This window comes from Coturnix japonica, chromosome 2, assembly GCF_001577835.2.
Source record: "Coturnix japonica isolate 7356 chromosome 2, Coturnix japonica 2.1, whole genome shotgun sequence".
NCBI lineage: Eukaryota > Metazoa > Chordata > Aves > Galliformes > Phasianidae > Coturnix > Coturnix japonica.
Window position 1 is genome coordinate 24438917 of NC_029517.1, and position 27508 is coordinate 24466424.

Below are 27508 nucleotides of genomic sequence, written 5' to 3' on the forward strand. Positions count from 1 at the left end.
TTGTCTGGCACGCTGATGGAAGCATGTTCACCAAAATGGAAGAGGGCTGTAGGCACGCTGTGTAACAGCATCTTCCCTCAGTAGCTAAACTGCATGCCAGACTGTATGAAAAGGAGGCAAGGAAAATGGTTAAAAAGGATTTTGTAATGCAGTGCTGCTTTTAACTTGCTGCCAGTGTCCAGCTGCCTCGTTGCATTTAGCAGTGCCTGGCCTTCATTACTGTGTTAGTTCCAATCTGTCTTCAGGTAAATACCTGCCCTGTTCTAATAACTTGACAAAACAAGAACTCCTGAACTTGAGAATTCAGCTAGGTGGATAAAATGCTGCACATAAACACAGCCTGCACTGGAATACACTTTCTGGTATACTGACAGCAGTTGGACTTGATAATTCTTGTGGGTCCCAACCAACTTGGGATATTATGTGATTCCATGACAGCATCAACTTTATCTGTATCCCATCCAGATTGCTCTACCTTCCATCTATACCAGATGAAAGCAGTAATTTGCTACAATTTGCATGCTATAATGATCTGCCAGCATGGTACGAACCACCAGAAGGAGGAGAGAAGGCTGGATCGCTGCGCTGCGCTCCGCCCGGGGGCGGCTCCAGTGCTATAAAGTCAGTGGAGCCGAGCAGCGCTCACTAGGCTATACGCAGCGCTATGGCTCCTGAGCGGCCCCCGCCGGCGTTCGAGGGCGCAGGGAAGGAGAACGGGCTGCAAGTGTGGCGCGTGGAGCGGCTGGAGCTGGTGCCGGTACCGCCCAGCCGCCACGGTGACTTCTTCGTCGGGGACGCCTACCTGGTGCTGTACACCGTCCGCCGCGGTGCCGCCACCGCCTACCGCCTGCACTACTGGCTCGGTAGGCAGCGGGGAAGCGGAACGGAACAGGGCAGGGTGGGGGTACCGCCTCCCTGCACAGAGCGTGCCCGGGATGCTTCTGAAGCATCCAGGCTGAAGGAATACGGGGTGTGGGTGATGCCGTACTATGCCGCTGTGCTGCCGAGGGGCGATGGGTATGACAGAGAGGTGTGTGTTTGAGTGCCTTGTGATATGAGTTTGGAAAAGTGGTGAAGGGTCAAGCTCAAGTCTTGGCTGTGTCTCACCAAGAGCTGAGAATGAAATCCTGCCTCTGTCAGGATGGAGAAGTTTCTTATCGTTGTTCCAACAAAAGCTTCATCTTAGCCTTCTCCCTGTGGTGTTGCTGAGCTGCTTGGTGTCTTGATGCTACCTTTTCAAGCCAGGCTGATCTTGCTTTCTGATGCTAGAGATTGGAGGTGAAGTCACTGAGCTTTCTGTAGAACCAGTTCTCTTTATCACTGCTGACTGCCTTGTAGAGCCCCTCCCAAAGCAGCTGAGAATAAGCTAACAACGAAACAGATACCTGTCGTATGGGTACGCTAAATAGGATGTGTTTTAGGTCTCTTCCTCATCTCCTGAGGGCTTATCAGACTTCCTTGTCTAGTTACCCATCTGACCACAGCCTGAGTTTCTTTTCCCGTTATTGTAAGGTTTGTGTGTAGGCAGCCATCTCTGTGGATGCATGTGGAGATCATAAAATCATTAAGGTTGGAAAAGACCTCTGAGATCATCTAGTCCAACAGTCAGCCCATCACCGTTGTGATGCCCACCGTTGCCCACTGACCCACGTCCCTAAATACTACATCTACCCTTTACTTGAGCAACACCAGGAATGGTGATTCCACAGCTTCCCTGGGCGGTCTGTTCCAATACTTAACTGCTCCTTTTGAGAATAAATTCTTCCTAATATCCAATCTGAACCTCCCCAGTGCAACTTGAGGCCATTCCCTCTTGTCCTATTGCTAGTTATATCAGTGGAAAGGCTTACCCTCACCTGGTCACAATTTCCTTTCAGTTAGTTGTAGGGAGCAACTGTCAGTGTTGTAGAGGTGGGTCAATATGTATTAGTATTGCCATATCTGAACCCTTGTGGATCTCATTGTGCTTTATCTGCTGGGATTATTTTTGCATAAATGTTTGAGGCTTGTTCAGCTTTGCATTTATTATTGGTTATCCAGCTGGTGCACTGGATAGATCAGGCTCTGACAAGAGTATGATCAGAGATGGCAGTGTGAATGAGTTTCTGGCAGATGTGTCTATGTTAACAGTACTGTTAGTGAGAAGCAGGGTTTGGCTTGTTGTGCCATTGCTGACAAAGTTAGAATTACTTAAGAGTTCAGGTTTAGTAGACCAGTACCAGGTCAAGCTGCATGGACTGCCACTGGTTATGAAGCCAAAACGGTGACTGACACTTGCAGTAATTGAGTTGGCTGAAGACCTTTGATTGTACACACTGCATATATCATTCTGATATCCAGGTGTTGTAAATAGCTTTGGGCAATCTGGGCAGGCATCCCTATAAAGCTGGCAGCTTTGCAGTAGTGTTGCAAGCTGCTGGGAAATCCCTTCCTTCTCATGGGGCACTCCTGTAGTGGGTGGAGGTGCCAAACACTGCTACAGCCTGTGTTAGTTCGGCCTTGCAGAGCTGTGTATAAAGTGCACAAGAAAGGGTAGTCATGTCTGGGAGCATGTTAGCACAGCCAAGCAATCTGTAGTAGTAGTGCTGCTGTCCATTCTGATCTTTGCTCAGAGATTCTGGCCTGGATGTCTGCACTGGCACTTTGGGTTGTGTTAGTAGCTGAACTACTTATCCACTCTACTGCTCAATGGAAAAAAGACTGTTAAGCATGCCTTATGGCAGCTACTTTGGCATGTCAGCTCTGTCCGATACAGGATTTTAGGGATTTGACATTTTGAAACTTTCATGTTTGTTTGAAAAAAGTAGCACTAATATTATTACTACTATTAACATGCTAATAAGACTCCTGAAGTGAGTCTGAGTGGGAATATGATGATGAACAGATATAACTGGTTTTCCACCCAGCTAGAACAAGCCAATTTGGGTTGATGCTCACTGAATATTTTTTTCAAAGCAGGGTTTTCTGTGACTGTTTTGCTGCATGGCAACTATGAGAATGAGCCTGGTAACTATCTCTAACATTGTTCCAAAGCCATTTTTTCTTGGACCCTGAACCCTATTGTGTAAGCAGTAAATCTGAAGGATATAGGGAGTTAGTCCTAATGGATGTGAATAAGTGTATTAAAAACCAACTAAACACAACTTTACCACCAATTTTGAGGAGACTGTCAAACTGAGAGAGAACTTGCTATGTGGCAGTGTTATCACTGAGTGCTTGTTTCAGGTTTTTCTTGTGTTATGTCCTGCTTTCATTAATTATACTTTTAATTGGACAGACCTCGTGCACTTTTCTTCCCTTTGCCCCCATCCTTTAGCATCCCTTCTCTCTGTTGTCCTAGAAACTTTCTTCCTGAGGGCTTCCAGTGTACCTGTATCGCCATGAAAGCCATGGTGGTGGCCATACCACCATTCCTGGGAGAAGTAGAGGTGTTAGTGGGTGAAGAAAAGCTTGCGCAAATGGTCCTGCTGTGTCAATGAGTATCCATGTGCATCCCTTCCTCTCATTTTATTCTTTCCTGTTACCTTACTTTTGGGCTTCCTTGGATACCAACCCTGTCCTACACTTTCATCAGCTTCCTCTTTTCCTACAGCCCATGAGAGAGATCTCTATCCAGACTGCCTGAAGCTTCATGCTGTGAACTATTTTTCTATTACTTGTATCTAAGAGATCTGAGCTTAATATGCTTGCTTGCATTTTATATCGGTAAGACTTCTCCCGGGAGTTGTTTTAACTCTATATATGGCTTGGAAAGTTGCTCTTAGCATAAGTGTGTTATGATTTACCATCTAATCAGGTCTTTGACATGACTGTTCCTGCTGTTTGCAGTTAAAGTCCCAAAATTATTACCTCACACACTTATATTCACTTAAATTACACTCTTTCTTAAAGAGAGTGCAAACACTCTTGGCCCTTTCTTTTTTTTTTTTTTTTTCCATCCCTCTTTTTAAGGGCAATTTTTCAAGCAGCGAATGAACTATGTGAGTGACCATGTGTTTGGTCAAGGTAATGTGTAGTGCTTTCTTGCCACAACCTACTGGAGGCAAAGTGTCACCAAATATCTACAACAGAATTCTAAGCTATGTTGGTTCTTTATAGACACGATAATTTATCTTATTCCAGGGAAAGAATGTACCCAGGATGAAAGTACAGCTGCAGCCATCTTCACTGTTCAACTTGATGACTACTTAGGAGGAAAGCCTGTACAGAGCAGAGAAATTCAAGGATACGAATCTAATGAGTTTGTGAGCTATTTCAAGGGAGGAATTAAATACAAGGTAAAGATCCATCTGTCATGCTGTCACATTTCTTTAGAATATGTTTTAACATTGTTCCCCCCAGGTAACATCAAGTATTTGTTGTTGAAAGATTAAAAATTGTTTATTTAATGCTTAGTAGTTTTAGATCTGCTCTAAGCTGTAGAATCCCATTACTTTCTATGCAAATATCAGCTGGTTTGTCAGTGCTCTTTTTGGTAAGTGCAGACCTCTCTCAGGAGTGTTTTCCGTACTCCCAAATTAAATGCTCATGAAGTTCCATACATACTCTTGTAACTGCATGAGCTCATGGGACTCTTTGTTTAGGAGACAGTAAGTCTTGCGGAAACCATTTATGTGCTGTAACTTGAATCATTTTCCTCAAATGAAGAGCCCACTGTGCGTAAGGAGCAAAAAAAACCCATGAACAGTGGGAGAAACCCAGACCTCACTTTTGTCTAAAAATGGTGTTTGTGCTAAATACAAAAACTCTTCTAGTCCTACTGCTTTTTTTTTTTTTCTTTGAGGTAACTAGCAAAATTCCATATAGATCTCAGGAAATTTTTGTATTTTAAAAAGGAGCAGTGACAGTCTCTTCTAGAAGCAGTATTTTAGAAGGAAATACTTTTCACACATCTATGGTATTCTGAGTGTGAAGTAATGCATCCCCTTTGAATGGGTGCTATGGGAACCCAGCTGTTTTCCTTGTTAGGGAGGTTTGTAATTTGTCACAGTCTATACAACCTAATGAATTTTTTTTTTTAAAGCTCTGTGTTAGAGAGCTTGGCAGTGAACTGATGACACTGAACTCTTGCTCTTTTTTTTTCCTTTGTACTTTCAGGAGTGGCTGCCTTTTCCAGTCTAAGGACTGGGTCTCCCGGAAGAGTAGAGAAAGCTGCCTCATGCAGGCAGATAGCCAAGCCAATTTACAGTAATAAGTTAGGCTTTAACCTAGTTTATAGATGTATAAATCAGTAATCTGGTCTTGCTTCCCCTTAGTTTGGTGCTCTTGGCTAGCTTATCTCCTAAGCTGCAAATATTCCTTCAGAAAATTATAGACCTGCTATTCAATTCCCCTCTCCCTCTATGCATAACCAGAGTCACAAATCAATGGGACTCTTGAGATTTAAAGAAATTGAGAAAACTATGCAGGACTGCACGTTCCTCTGTTTTCCCTAAGTTGTTATGTAATTCTAACCACCTTGCCAAGACAAAAAGTCTATCACAGCATCTTCTTAGTTATACAGGGGAAGGTAGTGAATCCTGTTCTTTCCTTTTCCCCATACTTGTGAAACAGCTTTTGAAGCAGGGTGATATCTGCTCCCTCAGATTAAGGCCAGACAGTTCAGCAACAGACATGTTCCCCATGTCTGTCTGGTCTGTGGTCAGCACTGTTAAAATGTGTACAGTTGTGGCTTACTGCATGAACTCTTCCCTGCTTGCTTCTGAGCTGCAGCAAAAAGGTAAGTTCAAAGAAATGAAGCTGAAATAAAGCTTGATGCTTTGTGTTTTTATTCAGGCAGGTGGTGTTGCTTCTGGATTTAATCACGTTGTTACAAATGATCTGAGTGCCCAGAGGCTTCTCCATATCAAAGGCCGGAGAGTTGTGAGAGCCACAGAAGTCCCCTTGACTTGGGCCAGCTTTAACAAAGGAGATTGTTTCATTATTGACCTTGGAAATGTAAGTCTTTCCCAAATCAACTTGTACTGAAAAGTAGGAGACGTGCATTTCAGGGGAGAAAAGATGCTTCTGTAGGAAATAACTTCTGTTGTCACAACACTTTGAAAGCTCAAAACTGCCCTAAATGGTTTCTAAAGTATACACAGATTGCTCAGCAAATAATTATTTCCCACTCCAGGCACTGAAGGTATTTTTACTCATGTTTTAAGCTTAAGCTGTTCATATTGAGTCCTTTCAGTGCTTAGGCTGAGAACAGAAACACAAATTAGACTTCTTCCTTCAGATCACTTCCTCAATTTTTTTTCAACTTTGATTTTGACAGTTGAAGGAATAAGCTGCAAGATATGTTATCATAATAAGCTGATCATAAAATGTGTTGTGAAACTAGAGTTTTTCAACAGATTGCTTATACGTGAGTAGAGATCCTGAGAAGCACTCCTACACTGAAAGACTTTCTGCTAAAAGCAGTTAGAGAAACTGAATGCAGGAATGTATGGACAGGTATGGGAAGATAATTCTGCTCACTACAGAATTACATCAATCCTCTAGATAACCTAGAGGACTGTATTGTTGCTTTAAAACTCATGTTAACTTTCTGATACCTACAGGTAGTACCTGGAAGGTAGTTCATTCTTTTTAGATACTAGTTATCAGACAAATGAATAACTTCAGATAGATATGCTGACATGTACAAAACACTACCTTGCAGATGAGTTATTTTCTCATGAGCTCTTGCAACAGCAATTGGCCCAAGCTTTAATGCTTCACAAGGAAGTGGTCAGTGGTTTCAGCAAGGTTTGAGAAGAGTTCCTTCACACACTGAGAAAAGAGCTCTTAATTTGTGTTATAAGTTCTACTTTTTGCTCTTAACAGCCTCCCCTCCCCATTGTGGTGAATGAAGATATTGGTATCATTTAGCCATATAGAGTATGTTACATTCTAATCATGCTTAGCAGTCTTCAGATAACACAGCAAACAGTATTTCTTCCTGTGATGGTATGGTCTGAGCATCTGAAACAACCAAGTGATCAATATCCAAAATAATATCTCTGAATGTCACTTTGTATTAAGGAGGCAAAGAAGAGCTAGATTACCTATTCTCTTTCAGAGTTAACCCATGGGAGATGGGCAATTTGGAACTAACCATCAGTAGGAAATGCCTGCTATTGCAGTCAGGATGTCTTAGGGCTTGAGTTTTGTAGTTTGGAGTTACCCTTCCACAAACATCCAGTGGAAGGTGGGTGTGCTCCAGTCTGATTTCTCTTGGCCCTTACTGTGCTGGAGATGCCTCACTCACCTAAAGCAATTACTAAAGGGGCACTGCAGAAATGACAGTGATGCTGAAATGTACTGTAGGTATATGGATGTACTGTGGGTGTAGGTATATGGATGTACTGTGGGTGTAGGTATATGGATGTACTGTGGGTGTTAGATGTGCGTTTAGATGTATAGCTTGGTGAGATGTACTAAGTGCTGTCACTAGGCAATTTAAATGTAACGCTTTAGATTCTTGTGTGTTTTTTAACACTGAATGCACATTGTGAGCCTTTTTGGCTTCTTAATATAACATCACTCTGGTTCTTATTTCCTGACTGATAAGACAGATGTTAAGCAGCTATGTAATTCTGTGCTGTTTTAGGAAGGAAGATTAGATGTGTGAACACTTAGATCTTTACTGGGCTATGGAGTCAGTTGAATGACATGGCTGATAACAGTGGCTAGCCTCACTGAGCCAGTGGTGGCAGAAGGATAGGTTTTCTTGGATGGATAAACAAATAAAGACTGTATTTTGATGCCCACTTGCAGAAATTTAATTACCAGTAACTTTGTAAGCCACACCTTTCTTGAGAAGTGAAAAGGCAACATCTGATGTACTGTAAGATGAATATGCAAGTCTACCTGAAATGCCTGTTGAGAAATAGATGTGATACAAAACTTGCCCAAGATTTCTGCTGTGACAGTGTATTTTTTTTTTTTCTAAGAACTGTATTTCAAGCTGAAGTAATTGTATTTCAGGTTGAAATTTTCCACTATTGGAAGTTCATTGTAAATAGGTGAGCCTTTTAAAGGAGCTCTTAATGTAGGAGTCTTTATTATTATTATTTTTTTAAGTGTTTTGGCTCAAATAGGTTTTTTAATAGAAATAAAATAAATCATTGATAAGCTTGTTCTTAAGTCTTGGGATTTATTTCAGGGCATCACTGGATCACCATCTGAGATTAATGGGCAGTAATTGCACAAAGTAATGAGCTTATTGTCAGTGCTCTTACAAGCAAAGTATTGCAGCCTGTCAAATAAGATGATTTTCCAATATGTACTTCTTCCAGTCTCACAGCTAACTAGGAAGATGATCTCCATGGTACTGCAAAACTACTCATGCAGTCCATTTCTTGTTGCATTATGTCAAGCTACTTATTTAAGTCACTTCAGTTTTCCAGCTAAGCTCAAGTGCTATACTATTTTTAAACCTCTCATTTGAACAGGGAGGGAAAGTTAAGGTAATAACAGTCATGAATAAAACTATTACTGACCACTAAGTCTTCTGTCTGGTGATAGTTCTCTGAGTTGAAAGCATGTTTGTGCATTTCCAGATAGCTAGGTATGAGGTCACAGTTCAGTTTCTGATGGTTAGTGTGAGAAGCTATGTTGCTCAATAGATTGTACCTGTAGCACTTAAGATAAAACCTGAGCAAGATATTTTGCCTAATTCTAACTTTCAAGGCTGGAGAAGAAGATAGCTTCAGATGTCAGAAAAGCCCTGTCTTTGACATAAGGAAAGTCAGTAGCCAGTGGGTAAAGACCTGATGTTCAAACAGTCTTCTGGAAGCCTTCTTACATGAGCTATGTGACCACCACATTGATTCCTGTGTGTGGTGAGTGATCCAGGAGCATGCCTGATTTTGTTCTATAGAGAATGTCCAGGCAACCTCCATGCTGAAGGTGTAGTAGTCCTGTCCTAAGAGCAGCTTGGGTAGGACAAGTACAAGGCAGCTGCAAGAAGGCTTTCCACACTTCTAGAGTGAAGTGCCCCTTACCCTGTTGGCTTGTGCTTCTTAGTTCATCCTCTCCTGGCACAGCTGTTCCATAGCCCTCTCAGAAGCCATTGCTTTCTGCCACATTACCCATCCAGTTTTTCTGGCTAGAGAGTGCTGAGCAATTCACTGTACCCTGCTTGAGAAGCAGGACGGGCTTGGTGATTCCTGATGGTCTTAACTAGTTCTGTTCTGTGCTGTCCCTCTTTATACCTGGTACAGTTTGCCTATCTCCCATCTGCTTTCACTAGACACTTTTTTTTTCCCCTTTATTGCATATACATTTCTATTTCTGACATAGTGTGCTAAAAACTTGTCTATTCCACACACACCCCAGTTTCCTTCAGTGATACTTTTAAAGTGGACAGGAAACTCCTCAGTATTGTGATGTTTACCATGTGTACATTGGTGCAGAGTGGTGATGTATAAAATATGAGTGTTGAGGGGCATTGATGGTATGGGAAGAGCTGAAAGTCTGGTCAGTGAAGAAGAGAGCAGTTAGCAAAATGCAGAAGCAGTGTGAGTGGCAATACAATAAAATGTGAAGTGGTTTGGTTGTTGTTGGTGGTGTTTTTTTTTTGTTAACAGTTTCTCACTTCAGTTTGAGTAGCTCTACTAGAAGAAAACTGTTTAAATTATGTCACTAATGACCAGCAAAAATATTCCTCAAGTTCAAACAGAGCTTTAGAAATGTAATATTGGCTTATCCCTCTTCCCAAAGGAACAATGCAGAAGGCTAGATGATAGCTATACCAGAAGTCAAGTAAATGCTGCAAGTAAACTATACTGTTGTCCATCTTTCCCATTAATATGGTAGTGCTTATATATTGACTTGTAATAGCCAAGAGGTTGCTGATTTGAAATGTATAAGCCTGCTGTGTGCCTGCACTTTGTTGTACCTTACAGCAGTCAATGCACAAAGGCTCTGTGAATCAGAAATGAAAATTATGCTAAAAATTATGATGTCAAAAACAGAAGTATGACCATGAGTAAAGTTGTTGTCATGTATCTGTCAGGAAGGTCTCACATGACTTCCTGGCATAATCAGTATGTCAAGTGTAAAAGAGCTGTCTTATCTTCCGTAAAGGTACTTAAAAGAACACATCTAGCAGGAGCACTTCTTTGGTACAGCAGTTGCTTTTCATGAAAACTGAACTTAGTATATATGAAAACAAAACTACAAGTAGAAAATTAGCTTCTTCTTTGTTATTTTAATTGTTAGCAGAACACATGCTTGTGGCATTATGACAACAGGCTATAATTCAGTGTCACATTGCAACTTTAACAGTTTGGGTTTTGCTTCTGTAATTTCCTTCCTTTTTGCCTGCATTGTCTCTTCTAGGTGACTTTTCTCTCCCTTTAAAGAAAGCAGTTCACAATCAGCATATGTATTGCTTCAAACAGGACTGGGAGAGCAGATTCTTTCTTGCATGTGGGAGTTCATTGCTGTAAGTTTCTGTATAGTTGCTTTCCTTGGCACTGTCACATTCAACTAGTCGTGTCCTTCTTTATCCATGTTTTTCATTCATAGCTTCTCCTACAACACTATTTCAGCCTTTTCTTTCTCTTCAGCTGAGTATTCAGGGTCTGTAGTTTCCCTAACTTTCCCTGAAAGTTAAAAGTTTTGTTTTTTCTTTCCCCTTTCCACCTAAACATATATGCAGAAAACTGGCTAAAACAGACACATCATGAAGGCTGAGACAACACACACAAGCCTTAAGTTAGTTTTCTTCCTGTTGCTGTAGGAAATTGAGACGCCTTGCTGCCTGAGACACCATTCTTCAGAATGAATATACTCCTTTCACTCAGCCTTTTTTTTTTCAGTGTGGTGTAACAACAAATATTCCCAGAACACACTGTTAAAACAAGTGTGAAGGAAAATAAATACAGTGTAAATGTATGCCTGGGGTACTTATTTTTACCATGACAGTTTGTTTCAGTTGAATCAAGTGGGAGACTCCTAGACTGATTACAAAGATGTTGTTGTAACCATGCTAGGGCTGGGCTCCTGGTGGCCTAAGCTGCATTCTGTCTGAATGAATTCAGAGCGTATTTTGGATAATCAAAACTCCACAGCTTTCAGTGGTTTCATTGTATCACTGTTTTAACAAATGAAAGGTAGATTCAGTATCTATCAGGCAAGGGGGGCGGGCAGGAGGAGAACATTTCTGTCTAATGAATTCAACAGCCAAGACAGGAAAAAATATTGAATACTTTAGAAACTGAGAAAAATGTTCCAGAAGTCTACATTAACCTGGTTCAATCTAAACCTTCTTGCTGTATCTGTCCATTCCTGCATGATAGATATGCATTGAAACTTTGCCACTATTCATGTGTTCAAACTATCTCTAGCAACACTCAATACAGCAATATGCTTTTTCCAATAGGAATGCCACCTCCTTTGGTTACTCCTGCTCCGCTGATCATCTCCCACTGACTTACCTTTCTTTACATGCCTCATCAGACTTTCTTGTAACACACTGAACTACTGCAGTACCTTTGTGATGTGGTTATTTGCCCAGGCTCTGGTCTGGTTCTATATATAAATAGAAGTAGTTAAGCCTAAGAGGAAAAAGGAATTCAGGGAATAACGACTTTACAAACCTTCTTTCTTGCTTTTAGTCCTCTTAGGGGTTGTGGACGTAACGATAACATAGCATGGTATTCTACATGAGTAAGCATATTTAACTGAAATGTTTTTTCTTACACTAAGTCCCCCTGTTTCATAGCTGTGTCTCTGTACTCAATATCCTGGTTCCAAGGAACATCCTGACTGATGAAATTTAAGTCAGAATAAGCTATGTCATGCAGACAAAGCAGTATCCACTCTTATAGATTTAGCTGACACTTAAACTAAGAGTGGTGTTTATTGATTTATTTTCTTAAGTGAGGTGCAATTGCATTATGGGAGCATTTTTAAGCATAGATGTAGGGAAAGATGGACAGGTTTAGTTTACATCAGGGCTTGCCAACAAAGAATGGAGACACATTGTCTGACAATACTTTGCCCGAAGTCATTCTTTAAATCTTATGTTTTACAATATTTTAAGGTTAGCCAGACTTGACATTTTAAATATCTTTCTATCAAAACTGAAGCTTTGAATTTGTTTTAAATTACTTTTGAAAACTCCTTAGCTCAGCTGCTTATTGTCCATTCCTGTAGGAGAATGCAAATCAGGAGTACACTATGGATTACTAGGTAGTTGTAGTACACTAGATTACTAGGTACTTGAGAGAAGAAATGGGATTGAAATGTGCATGTTCAGGACAAGTTTATATCCAGAATGAAACTGAATTTTTCACCAGTGTAAGCTTCTTGGCTTTTGCTTTGTTCGTCCTGGTCAAGGATAGGAACACAGACAATTTTTCCTCTGTGCCAAACTAAGCTGTCTGCCAGTCAAATACAGAGGTGGCTGTGTATTAGAAAGGAAAGGCTTATTTTTGTGTTACCTCTGAAATAAGTACATCGCTGTTTTTCCTCTTCTAGCTCTACATCCCATTTGGAGCTTGGACAGGAGGGCAGGAGTTACGCTTTCACAGTCCCACTCCACAGAGGAAAAAGTGCCAAAGCGCTGTTACTCAGTTATTTGTCCCATATATAATCATCCTGCCGTGTGTTTCTGTACAGAAGCTGGGTCACTCTTTTAATGTACTGTGTATATCTAAATATCATATGATTTACTTACAGTCACTCTCCAACCCCACAACTGTCAGGAGTAAAACCCATGACTCCTGATCCCTGGTGCTAATTCATAACTAGGAAAACGGACTACCTTCCTACAGAACTCGCAGATGAGATGGGACCTTGTAATAACTTCAGTGTCCATGGTACAGATCTGTTTTGCTTTCCTGATCTCTCTCAGGAACTATGGAGTGGTCACTGATTATTCAAGACTACACTTCCCTCACTGGAAACTACTTATGGGAGTCCTACTGTGCTCCCATAAGGATACTGATATTGATTGTCCACAGCATTTCTTTTAAACTCTGTTGAAGAGATTAAGAAGCAAAAAAAAAAAAAAAAAAAAATGCTGCTACTGTAACCTTCTGAAAATAAAGTGGGCTTGGCACAGGAATTAGTGATGAATGAATGCAGTTCCTTTTTTGTTTTTTTCCTTTTTTTTTTTTTCCCTTGGTGTCTATTTTTGTTTTATTGGAAACAATTTCTGTCAGCCTACCAATTGAAAACAAGGTTAGCAAAACAAGGCTAAAAATAGGTACAGTACAGCTAAGAAATTGTGAAAGCACCGAGTGAGTTAAAGGCAAATACTGTGTAGGTTTTCTTATAGTGTCTACCCTAAAGGCCATGCTTATATCTATACCTAAAAATAAATGTATAAATAATAACATACAAGCCAAAAGCTGAGTGGCATGCTGGGTGTGGTTAGGTAGCTAGCTGACTCTTGTTATATATTTAGGTAAATCTAAATATTAACCTTGTCAGAAAGTTATTATAGCTTTTAAACTTTTTCTCCCCTCTGAGAATAAATAGTTAAAACCTCGATCTCACTAGAAACTGAAATGAATAAACTGTATCAAGAAGACAAATGTGAAAATATCCCCCTGAACTTCTAAGGTGAGGCCAGAAAACACAACATAAATTGGAATGATTGAGAAAATGATTTTACTTTGAAATCAGAGGTAACTAAACAAAAATTTTAAGGGGGCTGAAGCACTGGATGTTACATTCTCTCTCCAGAGAGAGGTCCTTCCTTGGTGGCAGCCCTTAAATGGGGTCTAGGAAAGCTGAAGCCAGGCTCCACCCCTTCTGGTCACACAGTGGGATTGCCTTCACCTGTGCTCCCATGGCTGATGCTGTGCTCACCTCAGGTGATCAATCAGAGGTTCAGGCCATGATTCAACAGTTCCCACACAGCTCTTTAGGATGCTTTTATGATTTTGAGCTGCTCACGTCTACCTGCTAAGCTACCGTTAAGTTTGCTCAGTGCCCAAAGTTTAGATGTCAGTGTTAGAAGAGAGTGCTATCTTTGTTCTCAACTGATGGAAACTTTCAGACTCTTGCTTCTCTAACATTTTAAACCAATACGTGTATTTACGTTTTAATAATGAAGGAAGGTAAGGCTTTAGGGATGGATTTACTGTTTGTGAACTCCTGGTCTAGGATATTTTTGGATAATAGTTTAAAAATTAACATTCCCCTCCCAAATCCTGGAGACTGAAACAACCATATTTTGCAAATGAAAGTGCGTATATTTTATTGCCTACTGTGGAAGACTTATCAAAGACTTTTGCAAAGAGAATTCTGAGAAAAGTTTGAATAATATTGTAGTACTTTTGAACCTATAGTCTTCAAGTTATTATGGGCCTTAAATTAGCTCAGGTTAATGGGATACATTTTTCTGGGTGTTTTCTCACGTAGCAATAAAATAAAGTTTGCAAATAAAAACCCTCCAAACTCTCTGCTGTAGCTTTTGAAGGTTTTTCCTCCTTCCTCCAGCTGATCTGAAGCACAGAGCTGGTGAGTTTAGAGAGCTCAGTTTAGTTACTTACTGAAGGCAAAGTGGGAGAGCATACTGTGAATATGAGTTAGCCAGGATGGGCTGTGCCTTTAGGAGACCTTTAGGAGATGCTAAGAAAGGAAAAGTTGAATTTATTGTCTGAGAACTAAAGGTCTTCATAATTTGCGGTCATAATTTAAGTCTCACAGTATCCTGTGTAGTCAGTAAATATTCATTTTGTAGATGAAAATATTTGTTTGAGGTTGCATGTCTGGTTACCAAAAAGACCAAGAGAAGGCTGTTGAACTTTCAACCTTTATGAATGAGTGATCTTTGTGAATTTCAGCATACACACTGAGATAAGGCAATATTTGCCCAGCCTCTCTATGTGTCATTGTCTTCCTTATTCCTTCTGTAGGGTGTGGGAAATAAAGAATTCCTGTTTATTGCTGTTATATCACTCGTGGCTCTTATTTTGTCATATTGCAAATAAACTCAATTAGGAGGTAGGCCAAGAATTAAGAATAAGAATTAATTAAGTTTGAGTAGTGAAATTCTCCAACGCTCGAAGTCTGTGTTTTGAGAACTCTTCCAGAACTTGTGAGAGGGTGGCTGAAGCAGTGCATTGCTATAACAACGATATTAAAAAAGTCTGTTTTAGTTGAAACTTTTGTATTTTTACATACAACCAAGACAGTCTTTCATGAATGACTTAGAAATTCTGTTTCCTTGAATCTGCACAGAGATTCTTTTGTGGAAATGTCAAAATCAGATTTAAGGTAGGTTTCAGACCTGAATCCAAGAATGGATCTCCAGATTCTGGACGCTTATGCATTACAGTTATTTAAAACAGAACTTAGACTTTTTTTATTTGGTCTTGGATCTATAATCAGATGACTGATAAAACGGGGTGAAAACCCCGCTGTTTTAACTGTGTAACATCTGCAAGTTGAAAGCAATCTAATTCTGGGAATCCATGTAACCCTGGCGTAAACTTAAAACATCACTGCTGAGAGAAGCTTCCTAAAGGAAGGGAAGGGAAATTGGCTGTGAGATCAGTAAGGTGTGGGTTTTTTGTTTTTTGGTGTTTTGTTTTGTTTTTTGTTTGTTTTTTATATTTATTTATTTATTTATTTATTTATTTATTTATTTATTTATTTCATTTATTTGTTTATTCTGTAGCATGTCCAGGCTGGTTATGGAAAGTAATTATCAGAAGTTACTGGTGCTGTTTTACATACAGCTGGCATCATTGCTAGCTGTCTAATAAAGTTTATACCTGCTAGTACCGAGGAACAGTAATATTCTCCCACTTATTTCAAGCCACCTTTTTAAGTACAATTAAATAATGATAATTGTATTAAATTAATACTATTAATGATAATAGGAAAAAAAACCTCAGAAAACTTTTCTGAATTAAATTGATTTTTGTTTAAAATGTGAATTGTAGAGTTGTGTGTATATATATAATAAAACTTAAACCTATGTTTGTTATTCTTTATTATTTTCACTGAAGTTTAACGCAAACCAGTTTACCCTTTTTGATGCTTCAGACAGTATTTACCTTTATTGTTGCTGTTGGGCTATTTGAATAATGTCAAAAAGAATCAAATGACTTTCTTCCAAAAGAAGCACAGCCAGCCAAGCTGATTCATATCCTTTGTTTATCTTCTCCCAGCTCACCCTCTAGGGGACCTGCAGTTTATATTCTGCCTCATAGCAGTTTTCATCAAGACTTAAATTTAAATTCTGTATCCTGAAACACTTTGCATTTAGGATGAAGCATGGGACATTCAGAACTGGAACTCCTCTATCTGCAGTGTGGCTGAGTTTGGTGACCTGTCTTAGGCTGGTTCTGGTGGCCCTCCTCCCTGAGTGGTGCCTCAGGGGACATGCTCTGTTCTGAACCAGTTGCACTTTCCATACTGTGTGGTGGGCCTAACTACTCACTACCTGTTCAGTCAGATGAGATGAAGGGCTTGAAAGCCTTTTAAAATATTTAGGAGCCACTGCTGTGTTGTCTGAGGAGCTCCCCGTAAAGGTGGCAATCACAATCGGGTGAATCTGTGTAGTTTGCTCCTAGCTGCTGCATTTTTTGCATGCAGACATCTCTTACAGATGTGTCTTTTGCCTGTGCTATAGTCATTTCCTAAGGCAGGAAGGTATATGCCTATCTTGTTTTAAGTAACTTGGTTATAGCAATAATAATAATAATAAAAAACTGTGTATTTCTGATCTGTAAATCTCTGTAAGTCATTTATAAAGACAATTGTGATAACTACAGTTGGAAGAGCTCACATTTAACCAAGGCTAATAAACTTTTATGAGCACTGGATCAGCTGTACCCCAAGGACAAATCTCCCAGCAGGGATGGCTTTTTATTGAAAATGCCTGTGACACTGATTTGCACTTGAGCTGGTTTGGAGGTTTGATGCAATGGGTTACAAATTGAGTTGAGTACATTACAAGTATTATATAGCAAAAGGTCACCAAAATAAAAAGAATGATTTGAAAGATAGTAACTTTACTTTGAGGTGTAGATACAATGAATTTTCCTTGAGATTTTACAATGAATTTCTATTTTGCTAGTGATAAGAGCTGGCACTGTTAAAATAACATAGAAGAGGAATTGCCAGTTGTAAAATAAAAACAGTTTACAGCAGCAAATTTAGGAGCTTTCAGGTTCTTTAAATAGTTGAAGATGTATCCCTGTTTAGGACAAAACTCTGTCAAATCCAAACTGAATACTGTGAGTCTGAATGATCTCATATGTGGATACTGAATTACAGTACATAAGTATCTTGCTTACTGGAGATATCTAGGTAAGTTAGAAATGCTTCCCATTAAAGATCCACTGAAAAATGTAACTTTACTGATAGTCTGCTGGTTAGCTGCAGTCAGATAATCATGAATAAAATAATTTTGCTGTGTCGAAACATTGCTAACGTATGCATGCTTTGAATTATTTTAGGAGATCTATCAGTGGTGTGGCTCTTCATGCAACAAATATGAGCGCCTGAAGGCCACTCAAGTTGCTGTTGGCATTCGGGACAATGAACGAAATGGGAGGTCCAGATTAATTACAGTGGAAGAAGGAAGTGAACCGGATGAGCTTATAACGGTATTGTATCATATATATGTAGTTACTGTGAATAAGCATGCTGTTATACTTCAGGAGCTTAACCAAATTGGGCTCAAAACCTGTGTTCTGCAAGGAGTCCAGGAGCTTGGAGAGAGTTAAGTTGTGCAGCACACTTCAGATTAACTTCAGGAGGTGATGCTAAATGGTGCTTGCTTGTATGCCTTTATTTTTGATGGTGTACATCTTCAGTTTTGGCTCATAGAATGTGATTAGTACTGGTTTAAGCAGTAAAGCATGTAGTACATGTTTTATATCAGTAACAGTGATGAAAAGAGCACAGACTGACAATTAGAGCCAAAATCCTGTTCCTTATTTGCAGTGTGTGCTCAGTTTGCAGCCTGCCTGGGCTGGGTGGCACTGCAGGAAAATGCTGTCAAGTAGGTTCCCTCAGGCCCAGCCCATACTGGGATTGCCACTCGAGGCTTTGCATGGGATTTCTAATAGGCTCATGATGAGTTGGGAGTGTGGACCATAACAGCTGCACTTTGCACCTCTTATCTGGCTCACGTTCAATTGCAGATGCAATGTTAGCTCCAGCAGGAACATGGGTGGCTGAGGATTGCTGCCAACACCCCACAAGGATGTGTGTGGCCAGGACATGCTGGCCCCGCCCTGGTACCTGCTTGCCAACTGTGTGCAACTTGTTTTGTAGAGCCTTGAGAGTGAGTAAGAGCAGGAAAAATGCCAAGGTTGCATTTTGATCTTGTCACATATTGTTAGGATATCAGAATAAATCATTTTACCACTTGGTCAACAGTGTATGAAGAAACTTCAGCTTCTCCTTTTAGGCTGTAAACTAGAGGGAAGATGAATGACAGTGCCATGTGAGTAGGTTCATGGCTTTCATTGCTACCACTGTAATGAGTTTATTTCAGGTGAGTCCACTGGCAGCCAGGGCTTACTGCCTAGTGCTGCCCACATTGCAGTGCTCATAGCTCAGCCACGGCTGTCCCAGTCCTTATGAGCTCTGAAACATGCTGTTAATGAGCTAGGAGGTTGTTAACCTAATGAACATATACAGCCTATAATCCTTATTTTTGCTCTATGTATCCAGTTCCTAGCATTCATTACTAGTTTCTCATTGTTTCTGCACCATTATTATTAACCTGCTATAGTGTTTGCCTGGGCTAACTGCTCTGGAATTAGCATTAGGATAGCTAGGGAGAATCTCCATCCCTTGTTGGATGCCGAGGGCAGCTTGTTCACCAAGGATCAGGATAAAGCTGAGGTACTTAATACCTCCTTTTCCTCAGTCTGTAATAGTAAAACTTGTTATTCCCTGAGAACAAAGTCCCCTGCACTGATAGATGAGAAGGGGGAACAGAATAAACCCTGCATGATCCATGATGAGATAGTTTTGGACCTGTTCTGAAATCTGGATGTTTACAAGTCCACGGGGCTGGATGGATTGCACCCTAGAGCTCTGAGGGAGTTGCCAAACCACTCTCCATCATTTTTTGGCAGTCCTGGCTGATCAGGGATGTCCCGGTGGATTGGAGGCTGGAAATATGATGCCCATTGAAAGATGATCCTTGTAGCTACAGGCCTACTAGTCTCACATCGGTGACCAGGAAGGTTATAGAACAAACAACCTCGGGAACCATCATGGACCAATTAAAGGTCAACCAGGGGATCAGGCCCAGTCAGCATGGGTTTATGAACGGTAGATCCTGTCTGACAAACCTGATTTCATTCTATGACAAGATGACCTGCTTAGTGGATGAGGATAAGGCTGTCAATGTGGTCTGCCTGGACTTCAGTAAGGCCTTTGACACTGTCCCCATACCATTCTCATGGAGAAGCTGGCTGCCCATGGTCTGGATGGGCATACTCTCTGCTGGGTTAAACACTGGCTGGATGCCTGGGTCCAAAGAGTTGCAGTCAAGTTGCAGTCTTTTCTAGGGGAGAGTATTATTAAAATAATAATTTCTTCATCTGGTGCATGGCTGAAATCAGAATGTGATTTCTTAGTTACTTCCTCTGATAAATATCAGGAATGATTCTCCCTAGCTGTAAGCTGAAAATCTATTGGCTTCCATACAACAAATACTGCCAGATTTCTTTCCTGCCACAAGACTATCTAAGGCAGCAATGGGTTTGTGGTTCCTGGATGCCCATTTTCCTGCTGTAGGTGAGGTGAACTGTTCTGACAAGGGTTGTTGTTCTGACAACAGTTGCCTACTCCCAACTGCTCTGTTTCAGCAGGGACCTGGGATCAGTCTGCCCTTCTTGCACAATTTGCCCATGGGAAAAAGCTGTCTGGAGCGTGCTAGAGGGCTGGATAAATTGCTGTGGCAGGCCAGCCCCATGCAGCATGCTTGCCCTAGGAGAGTAGAATGGCTGGAAACTGGTACATGAGTGGTTGTGACAATGGCAACCCCTGCTATTGTGACCACAGGCTACTTGGGAGCACACAATCACCATCCTATGCTCACAATCAGGAAATCCAGGATGTCTGGCAAAGTCAGACTTGCTGTGAGCATACGGAAGGCCTATAATGGTGCTGCATGAATAACTGACATTCTTCCACTGTGAGGATGAGGCTAAAACTCCCTGTGCAAGCACATCAAAGGTGTTTTATCCACTTGGTTTCACCTCTATGCTTGCATTTTAAGTGAGGAACTGGCAGGTTTAGATAGGAAGTGCTGTAAAAGATGGCTGCCTTGGTAATTTGAAAAATCAAGTGACTAAGGTGGAGAAATTGCTGCTGTTCCTGCTCAGTAACTGTGACTGCTCCCTGCAGTTGCAGCTGCCCGTAGTGAAATTCACTCATTGCCAGCTCTGCACTGATTCTGACATGTAAACAGCTGAACAGTTACTCATTCTGCTGGGCCTTAGGTCTGAATGCTCAAATTGTGTTACAGGAAATTTTTAACCTGCATGGGACCAATCTAAAGATAGGTCTTGGCAATCATGAGTCAATTTGGTCACTGTAATATGACCACATTAGAGTTAGAGCTAACTCCACTTCTTTTTTTCTTTAAACCAAAAAGAATGCTAAATATATTAGTTCAAAGCTAACTCAGGACCAAATTCTCAGTTTCTAGCCCTGTCAGAAGCTGCCCTGGGCCCAGTTTTGAGAACAAGGCTTGTCCTGACTGCTTGCAGTGGAGAGCAGGGTTTTCACAACACCACTTTTGTGTACCAACAGATCATTGAGATAACTGAGAAATGCCAGAAGGTTTTGTAGCTGGCCAGCAAGCTGATGCTGTTTGCACTAATACAGGGAGCAGTGTTCTGTTCCAAGTCATCCAAGAGAAAGATGGAAGGCATGCAGTCCTCCACACATTTCCCATCAACAGCTTGATCTGATATGTTAAGATAAACTGAGTTTTCACTAAACTATGAATTAATCCTGCAACTTCTACTTAGCCATTTGTTCATGAAAGGAGGTTGTAGCAAGGTGGTGGTCAGCCTCTGCTCTCAAGTAACAGCAATAGGAGGAGAGGTGATATCCTCAAGTTACACCAGGAGAGGTTCAGGTTGGATTTTAGGAAAAAAATATTCTCAGAAAGAGTGGTGAGGCACTGGAACAAGGAGATGGTAGAGTCACTGTCCCTTGAGGTATTCAAGAACCGTGGAGATGTGGCACTGAGGAACATACGAACATAGTCTAGAGTGGAGATAGGCATGAGTTGGTGGTTGGACTAGATAATCTGAGTGATCTTTGGCATCCTTATTATCTGTAGCTGTCCTGTACTGCTTTTTGTTAGAGTTCTATGGGCCTTACATCAGATGGATGTAAACTCAATTTTCATAAAATACTTCTGTAAATATTCACCTAGTTTAAATATTTTTGAGCAACAGAAAGATCTTCTTTGTCCTTTCTGATAACACAGCCTACTTCTCCTTCTTTTCTTTAAAGCTCCTAAGAAATCCTTACTCCTCAGAATTCCTGAATGCTGTTGGGTTCAATGATGGCAGGACAAGAAGGAATGGCCTTAAGTTGTGCCAGGGGATGTTCTGGTCGGATTTTATTAGGGAAAAACCCACCTGAAAGAGTGGTTGGGCACTGGCACAGGCAGCCCAGGCAGGTGATGGAGCCAATGTCCCTGGATGTGTTCAAGAAATGTGTAGATGTAGCACTTAGGGATGTGGTTTGGTGGGCAGTGTTGGTGGTAGGTGGATGATTGGATTAGATGATCTTCGAAGTCTTTTCAAACCTTAATTATTCTGTGAGTGATGATTGTTACATAGGGCTCAAGGAACAGCATGTGCTCCCCTCATCTGATACCTGTTATTTTCCTTGAAGCCAGCAAGAGCAGGCTCTGCAGTCACAGCCCTGTGAAAGCAAAAAATGCTATAGCTGCTCACCTAACATTTGCATTTCTTCTAGTTCCCTTGTTCTTGATTATATTTGTTTTGTAAACAGAGGAGTGGAGGAGCCATGGGGGTGAGAGGGTGGCACAAGAGGAGGAAGAAGGGTTATGACTTCTGTGTAATACAGATGCCAGGTGTTTGCTAGGTATCACAGAAGAATTTAATTGCTTGTAGACTGCACATGGTTTTATTGAAAGGCTGTATGCCATGAATTGGATGTTTAAAAAAATAAAAAAGAAAGAAAAAGAAAAAAATGTTCACAGTTCCAGGGATTTTTGTGCAATAAATACTAGAAATGAATTTCAGTACCAGGACAGAAGAAACATTGAACAATCCTTTGAACAAGCAACATTGTACAAAGGAAAAAGAAAGTTTTGATAGAGGGGGGCTGCTGACAGTGAAAGTGGTACTTGTCCCTAGTGCAGAGACTTGGCTGGACAGTGAGATGCATACAGAAGAGAGATACTAACTAAATTTTAATGCCAATATAAAGGCTTTGGAAAGCTGATAGACAGAAAATAGCAAAAGCAGTGTTACTCAGACCCCGAGTCAACTTTCTCAGCCTGATTTGAAACTTTGAGTCATATTTACATCTCAGAAAGATGAATACACTTCCTCATGAAGTGGTTTGTGGTATATGCACATGCCTACAACGATAGAATTTGGGTCTTCTTCTCTTGAATGCTAATGGAGAGGATATGAACTCAAAATAGTCCAGGGAAAGTTAGCACACATGCATGTGTAACTTTCAAGACTCCCCCTTTCCCATCTGAGAAATGGAAGCTTATTTTTTACACTGTTACATTAAATTCATGAGGATTGTGGATGTGAACTCAAAGTACATTCCCCTTGCCCTGCAGGAGTCATCTGCAAGCTGCCAAAAGCAGGTGACATAGTTTTTGTTCACGTGGCAGAGTATCTCTCCTTCATTACAGGCACTCCTGTTTTTTGATTAAAATTTGCCCTGACAGGACTCTGTTGTGCAACCTGCACTCAACAGACTGCACATGGCTTGAATCTTCCACTGATCTGACTTCAGTATGGCTTAGCAGATTTCACCAGCTCATCACTTGGCCCAGTGTTTTCCCTAGACCTAAATCAGCAGGGGTTCTACCCTGAAGGGCATAGACTGGCCAGGAGGATTCTTCAGGAACGTTGTGAATTACCAATCATGCTTTTTAAGCTGCAGTTTTCAGTCACGGTCTGTCTGAAGCCAGGTGCTTAAAGGGAACTGAAAGGGAGGGGCAGGTGGCTTGTACCTTTGAAAGTCAGCCTCTGAATGCAAATTTCAGTGCCTGCATTGGTAACTTACTTCAGAATATGTTCAAATGTACTGCATGGCATGAGCTAAATAAACTGATTTCTTATGCTGGAAAAGATGCCTCTTTACAAAGTATTTCAGTGAATAACTAGAACCAGCATGAATTGCTGCAAGTACTTGCAATTAAATTATAACTTATCTCATTTGCATTCTTGTAGGTGGGAAAATCTCTCATATTTGTTTTCTTTTTCTGCAGCGATAGCACTTGCAGGGTTGCCACGTTAGTCAATTACAATCTTATAATTACATGTTAGAATACTAATGGAGTTTGTAACGGCTTTTCTCTTTTGTGTGCTAGGCTATTAGGAAATTTACTGATGAAGAAATGCTATAATTTCCAGTTATTAAATGAGCATAATTAAGAAGACAAGACCAAAGGAAATAGTTGTTAGCAGTTACTTTCATGTACTTTATAGCATCTAGAGATTCCATGGTGAAGAACTAAAAGTTTCTTTACTGCATAAAAATCTCAGAGATATTTGTTCCTGAAATCCAGCATGTACCCAAGAAATATGCACATTTTTTAATCCTTTTTCTTTCTTTCTTTTCTTACAGGGAACTGTTTAGTATTTCCAATGTGTAGCACCATAGATATATGTGAACCTTCATGGTGGCACTGCAAAAGACTGTCAAAGTGTGTGCCTACAGAACAAAAAGCTGAATGTAGGCAGTGCCTTAGTGCCTGGGGCTTCCCGTTAGCATTAGTTACTCATTGATTTCCACTAGCTGTTTTCTAGTACACAAGCATGCAGTAACTTTTGCAGCACATGGGGCTTTAACCCTGAAGGCTTAAAATTTGAGTCTGCAAAGCTGCAAAGACTTCATTGTGTTCCAAGAAAACAGCTAAATCTGGTATCTCTAAAGTCAAGAATGCAAGAGAGTCTCTGTGGGTCTCAACTGTAAAACATCTGCTGGTATTTGAGGAGGATGTAACAAAGAAGAGTTAAAAAAGAAACCAAAAATCTAGAAAGGATTGGTATAAATGGAAAAAAAAAAAAAAAAGAGGCAGGTGTAATTACTTACTGTATTTTTAATTATGCTGTGGGTAGGCAGGTTCCTAAACATCTTAGTTAGTAACAAAGAGTTCCCATGTTTGTTATTAATGTAGTGTGGATGGAATCATAGAATGGCCTGGGTTGAAAAGGACCGCGATGATCATCCAGTTTCAACCCCTTGCTATAGACAGGGTTGCCAACCACCTGACCAGGCTGCCAAGAGACACATCCAGCCTGGCCTTGAATGCCTCCAGGGATGGGGCATCCACAGCCTCCTTGGGCAACCTGTTCCAGTGCATCACCACCCTCTGTGTGAAAAACTTCCTTCTAATATCTAACCTAAACCTCCCTGTCTCAGTTGGAAACCATTTCCCCTTGTCCTATCATTTTCTACCCTCATTTGTCCTTCCAACTTCCCAACGATGGGATCACTTTTTATCTTGGAGACATCCAAAAAGCTGGGTGTTTGAAGATGACAGCTGCAAGGGTTTCCCCAGCTCATTCTATGCACTCCCAATCTCGTGGGCCCAGTGGGACAGAGGGCAGTTTGCTTTACCTCTGAGCTAAACATGGTTCTCTCTGGACTGATCTCAGTGAGTTTTTGTGAATGTATTATTCAGTGTCTGTTTCACAGAGCAGAAAGTTGATGTTAGAAGTCAAGGCTTTGTATTCAAATTATTACAGATATGCAAAATTGCAAATATTAAATGATAAGCTGCCAAAACCTAATGCTCTATTTTGATGAAGTTAAACACAGAGCTATGAATAAAATTATGATTTGCATTTGAAATTCCCAAGAAAACAGAAACTGGATAAAAATGTAGGCCATAATTTCTGCATCAAAAGTGCCATGAGCAACTGATGTGTTTTGCTATTATGCAACATCCTGAGTGCATACAGATCATGTTTAAACCTTAATACCAGAGAGTGTTTTTGATAAATTACAAGGTAAAACCAAACAAATGATCAAAATGCCAGAACAGTTTGTTAACAGAAAGCATCCTTTTGTCTGGTTGTCAGCACCTTACGGCATTTCCATCTCTTTCTCAATCTTTGTTGGGACTGGTGGGAGGTCCTCTGCTCAGGGTGAGCATGTAATGACATCTGTTGTTGCTGCAATTGCTGGTGAGAGGCAATTTTAGGCAGAAATCCTGCTGACTACCTGGGAGCAATTCAGCAAAAGATGTTTTGTTCTTTTTCTCTTTGATTGAAGTGTAATTTTTCGAAAGATTGTGTTTGTTCAAATACATGGAAAGAACTCCGGGCAACAGTGAAAACAACAACAAAACAGTGAAATAAGCATATTCATACATTCATAACTGGCCGATGTCAAAAATAGTTTTTGTCTGCAGCAGATATCTGCTGCAGTCATCATTTGCTGGCATGAGAAGCAGTAAGCCGATGTGATAGAGATGAAACTGTGGCCAGTAATGTTAGCAGTGAAGCCCTAGAGCCACCTTTGCCTAAAGGTTCCCCTGGGCACCCGTCTGTGCTGATACTCAAGGGTCGGCTCCTTTATGTCTTCTTTCAGCTGGAATTTTTTCTCTTATTGCTTACTGGAGTAGATATTTGAGATGGTATTTGTTTCAGAAAGGCATTCCTTGTAATATTCTTCTTTTGTTTTGAAGGTTAATATTAAAACCCAAATTTTTATCTGCTGGTGAGTTCACACTGTCTGTAGTTCAGAGCCATCATTCTGCACGTAAGATTTCTTCTCTGTCATCAGTAAGTGTGTACCTGGATTTCGTAGTAGCAGATGTATTTACTTAAGTCAGAGCATGTAAGAAAGTAATTGAAAGAAGCCTTAAGCTCTGTAAATGTCTCACTTGCTTTTCTTTCTGTTGCTCTTAGCACTTAAAGAGGGGAGTCTGAATTTGTTTGAAACCCACGCTTGGGATCACAGCCACAACAAATAGTTCAGTTTCAGACCCAGAAACTTAACCCAAGTTCTGCAGTGAAAAGAAACACAAACACAGCGCTAGTGTACACAAGTTAAACTGTATGAAACTGGTTTGCTCTCTTAATTAACCTTCACTTGACTTGTTCTTCGAGCATTGTTTTCCTCGTTGGATTTTCAGCCTCACTGAGCTCCTTTAAACTTCCTGCTCCCGTTTAATCAGTGTCACCTATTTTGTGACGCAGAGCTGGCTTCTCCAGTTGTGAAGACAATGTTTACTAAATTCCTTCCTTTGGTGTGTTTACTTAAAACTACCTTGTCTCATTCCTACAGTTTACAACCTTTTGTCTGTGATTCCTTCTATTCTTTTTGAGGGTAAGAGAGTGGAATTTCCATTGTCAGAAGAAACTCTGGCACTGTATTTTATAATTCAGTGGAGGTGTGCACATAAGGAGATGTAATGGGATTATAGTTTTGCAGGCAGGATAGACTACACTGCATTTACTGTAAGATAAGAATGAAGTTGGGCAGTTGAAGAGGAACTGTTGTTTTCTTGGTCTCCACTGAGATATTCTTGCATTAACCTACAATTGCAGATTAACTTGCTATTTTATTCCATCCTCAGCTCCCTGGACAGGATTTAAAATGCGGCATTCATGAACACTTCTCATAAAACGTTAAATCTACGGTCAGATGTTCACATTGAGAGCTAAGCTAGTGTTAAGCAACAGCACTGACACAACCAGCTTTGGGCATGCCTTATTCTGAAATAACTGTAGTAGATTTAGCTTTGGGAGGTTGAACAGCCTGACATAATGTGTGAGAGTACCTGTAATATGCCCAAGTGCAACATAGTGAGCCCAGAGCTGATGGTGCTTTTCTTACTGCTAAAACTGCAGGAAATAGTGATGGGGAGAGGATAGATATTGCTCTGGAATGGAGAAGCAGACAGTGAGGAAGGGTTTGACAGCCTAATATGTCACTGGCAGATCAGGTGGAGAGATATGAGGAGTCTCTGTGTTTCTAAAATCAAGCAAGATTTTACAGGTTGCAGGCCCAGAGAAGGAGTCAGCTATGACACAACTATGCTTTCAGGGCCCCCAGTTATTGCTTTAGATGGTTACAAAGTCTGTGTGTGTATCTGTGTATTTTCAAAAGCTGTGGCTTGGTGTTGATGAGATGGTTGGAAGCCCAGAAGTAAATGCAGCTGTTTAGAGATCTGTACGTTTGATCCATGGATCTGAATTCTGGGTATATGTGTATGTTGGAGCCCCAAAACTGTGAGCATCCCAGGAGAACCAGCTCTAGGTTGTCAGCACACCGGCATTTGAGACATGACCCAGTGGGCTGTTGGCATAGGGAGAATTGTATAAGTAAAGTTCAGTGCTTGTTGCCAACACAGTGT

General features: G+C 40.7%; 1 protein-coding gene across 1 annotated transcript in view; it reads left to right on the top strand.

Moving 5' to 3' along the window:
- The first annotated feature begins 637 nt into the window (after positions 1 to 637).
- The window catches only part of SCIN (scinderin), a 42654-nt gene continuing 15783 nt past the window's right edge, over positions 638 to 27508 (top strand). The window contains exons 1-4 of the mRNA XM_015853635.2: positions 638 to 863; positions 4123 to 4277; positions 5776 to 5937; positions 17400 to 17549. Of these exons, the coding sequence (XP_015709121.1) occupies positions 665 to 863; positions 4123 to 4277; positions 5776 to 5937; positions 17400 to 17549 (666 nt within the window). The 5' untranslated portion in view covers positions 638 to 664. The remainder of the gene's footprint in view (positions 864 to 4122; positions 4278 to 5775; positions 5938 to 17399; positions 17550 to 27508) is intronic.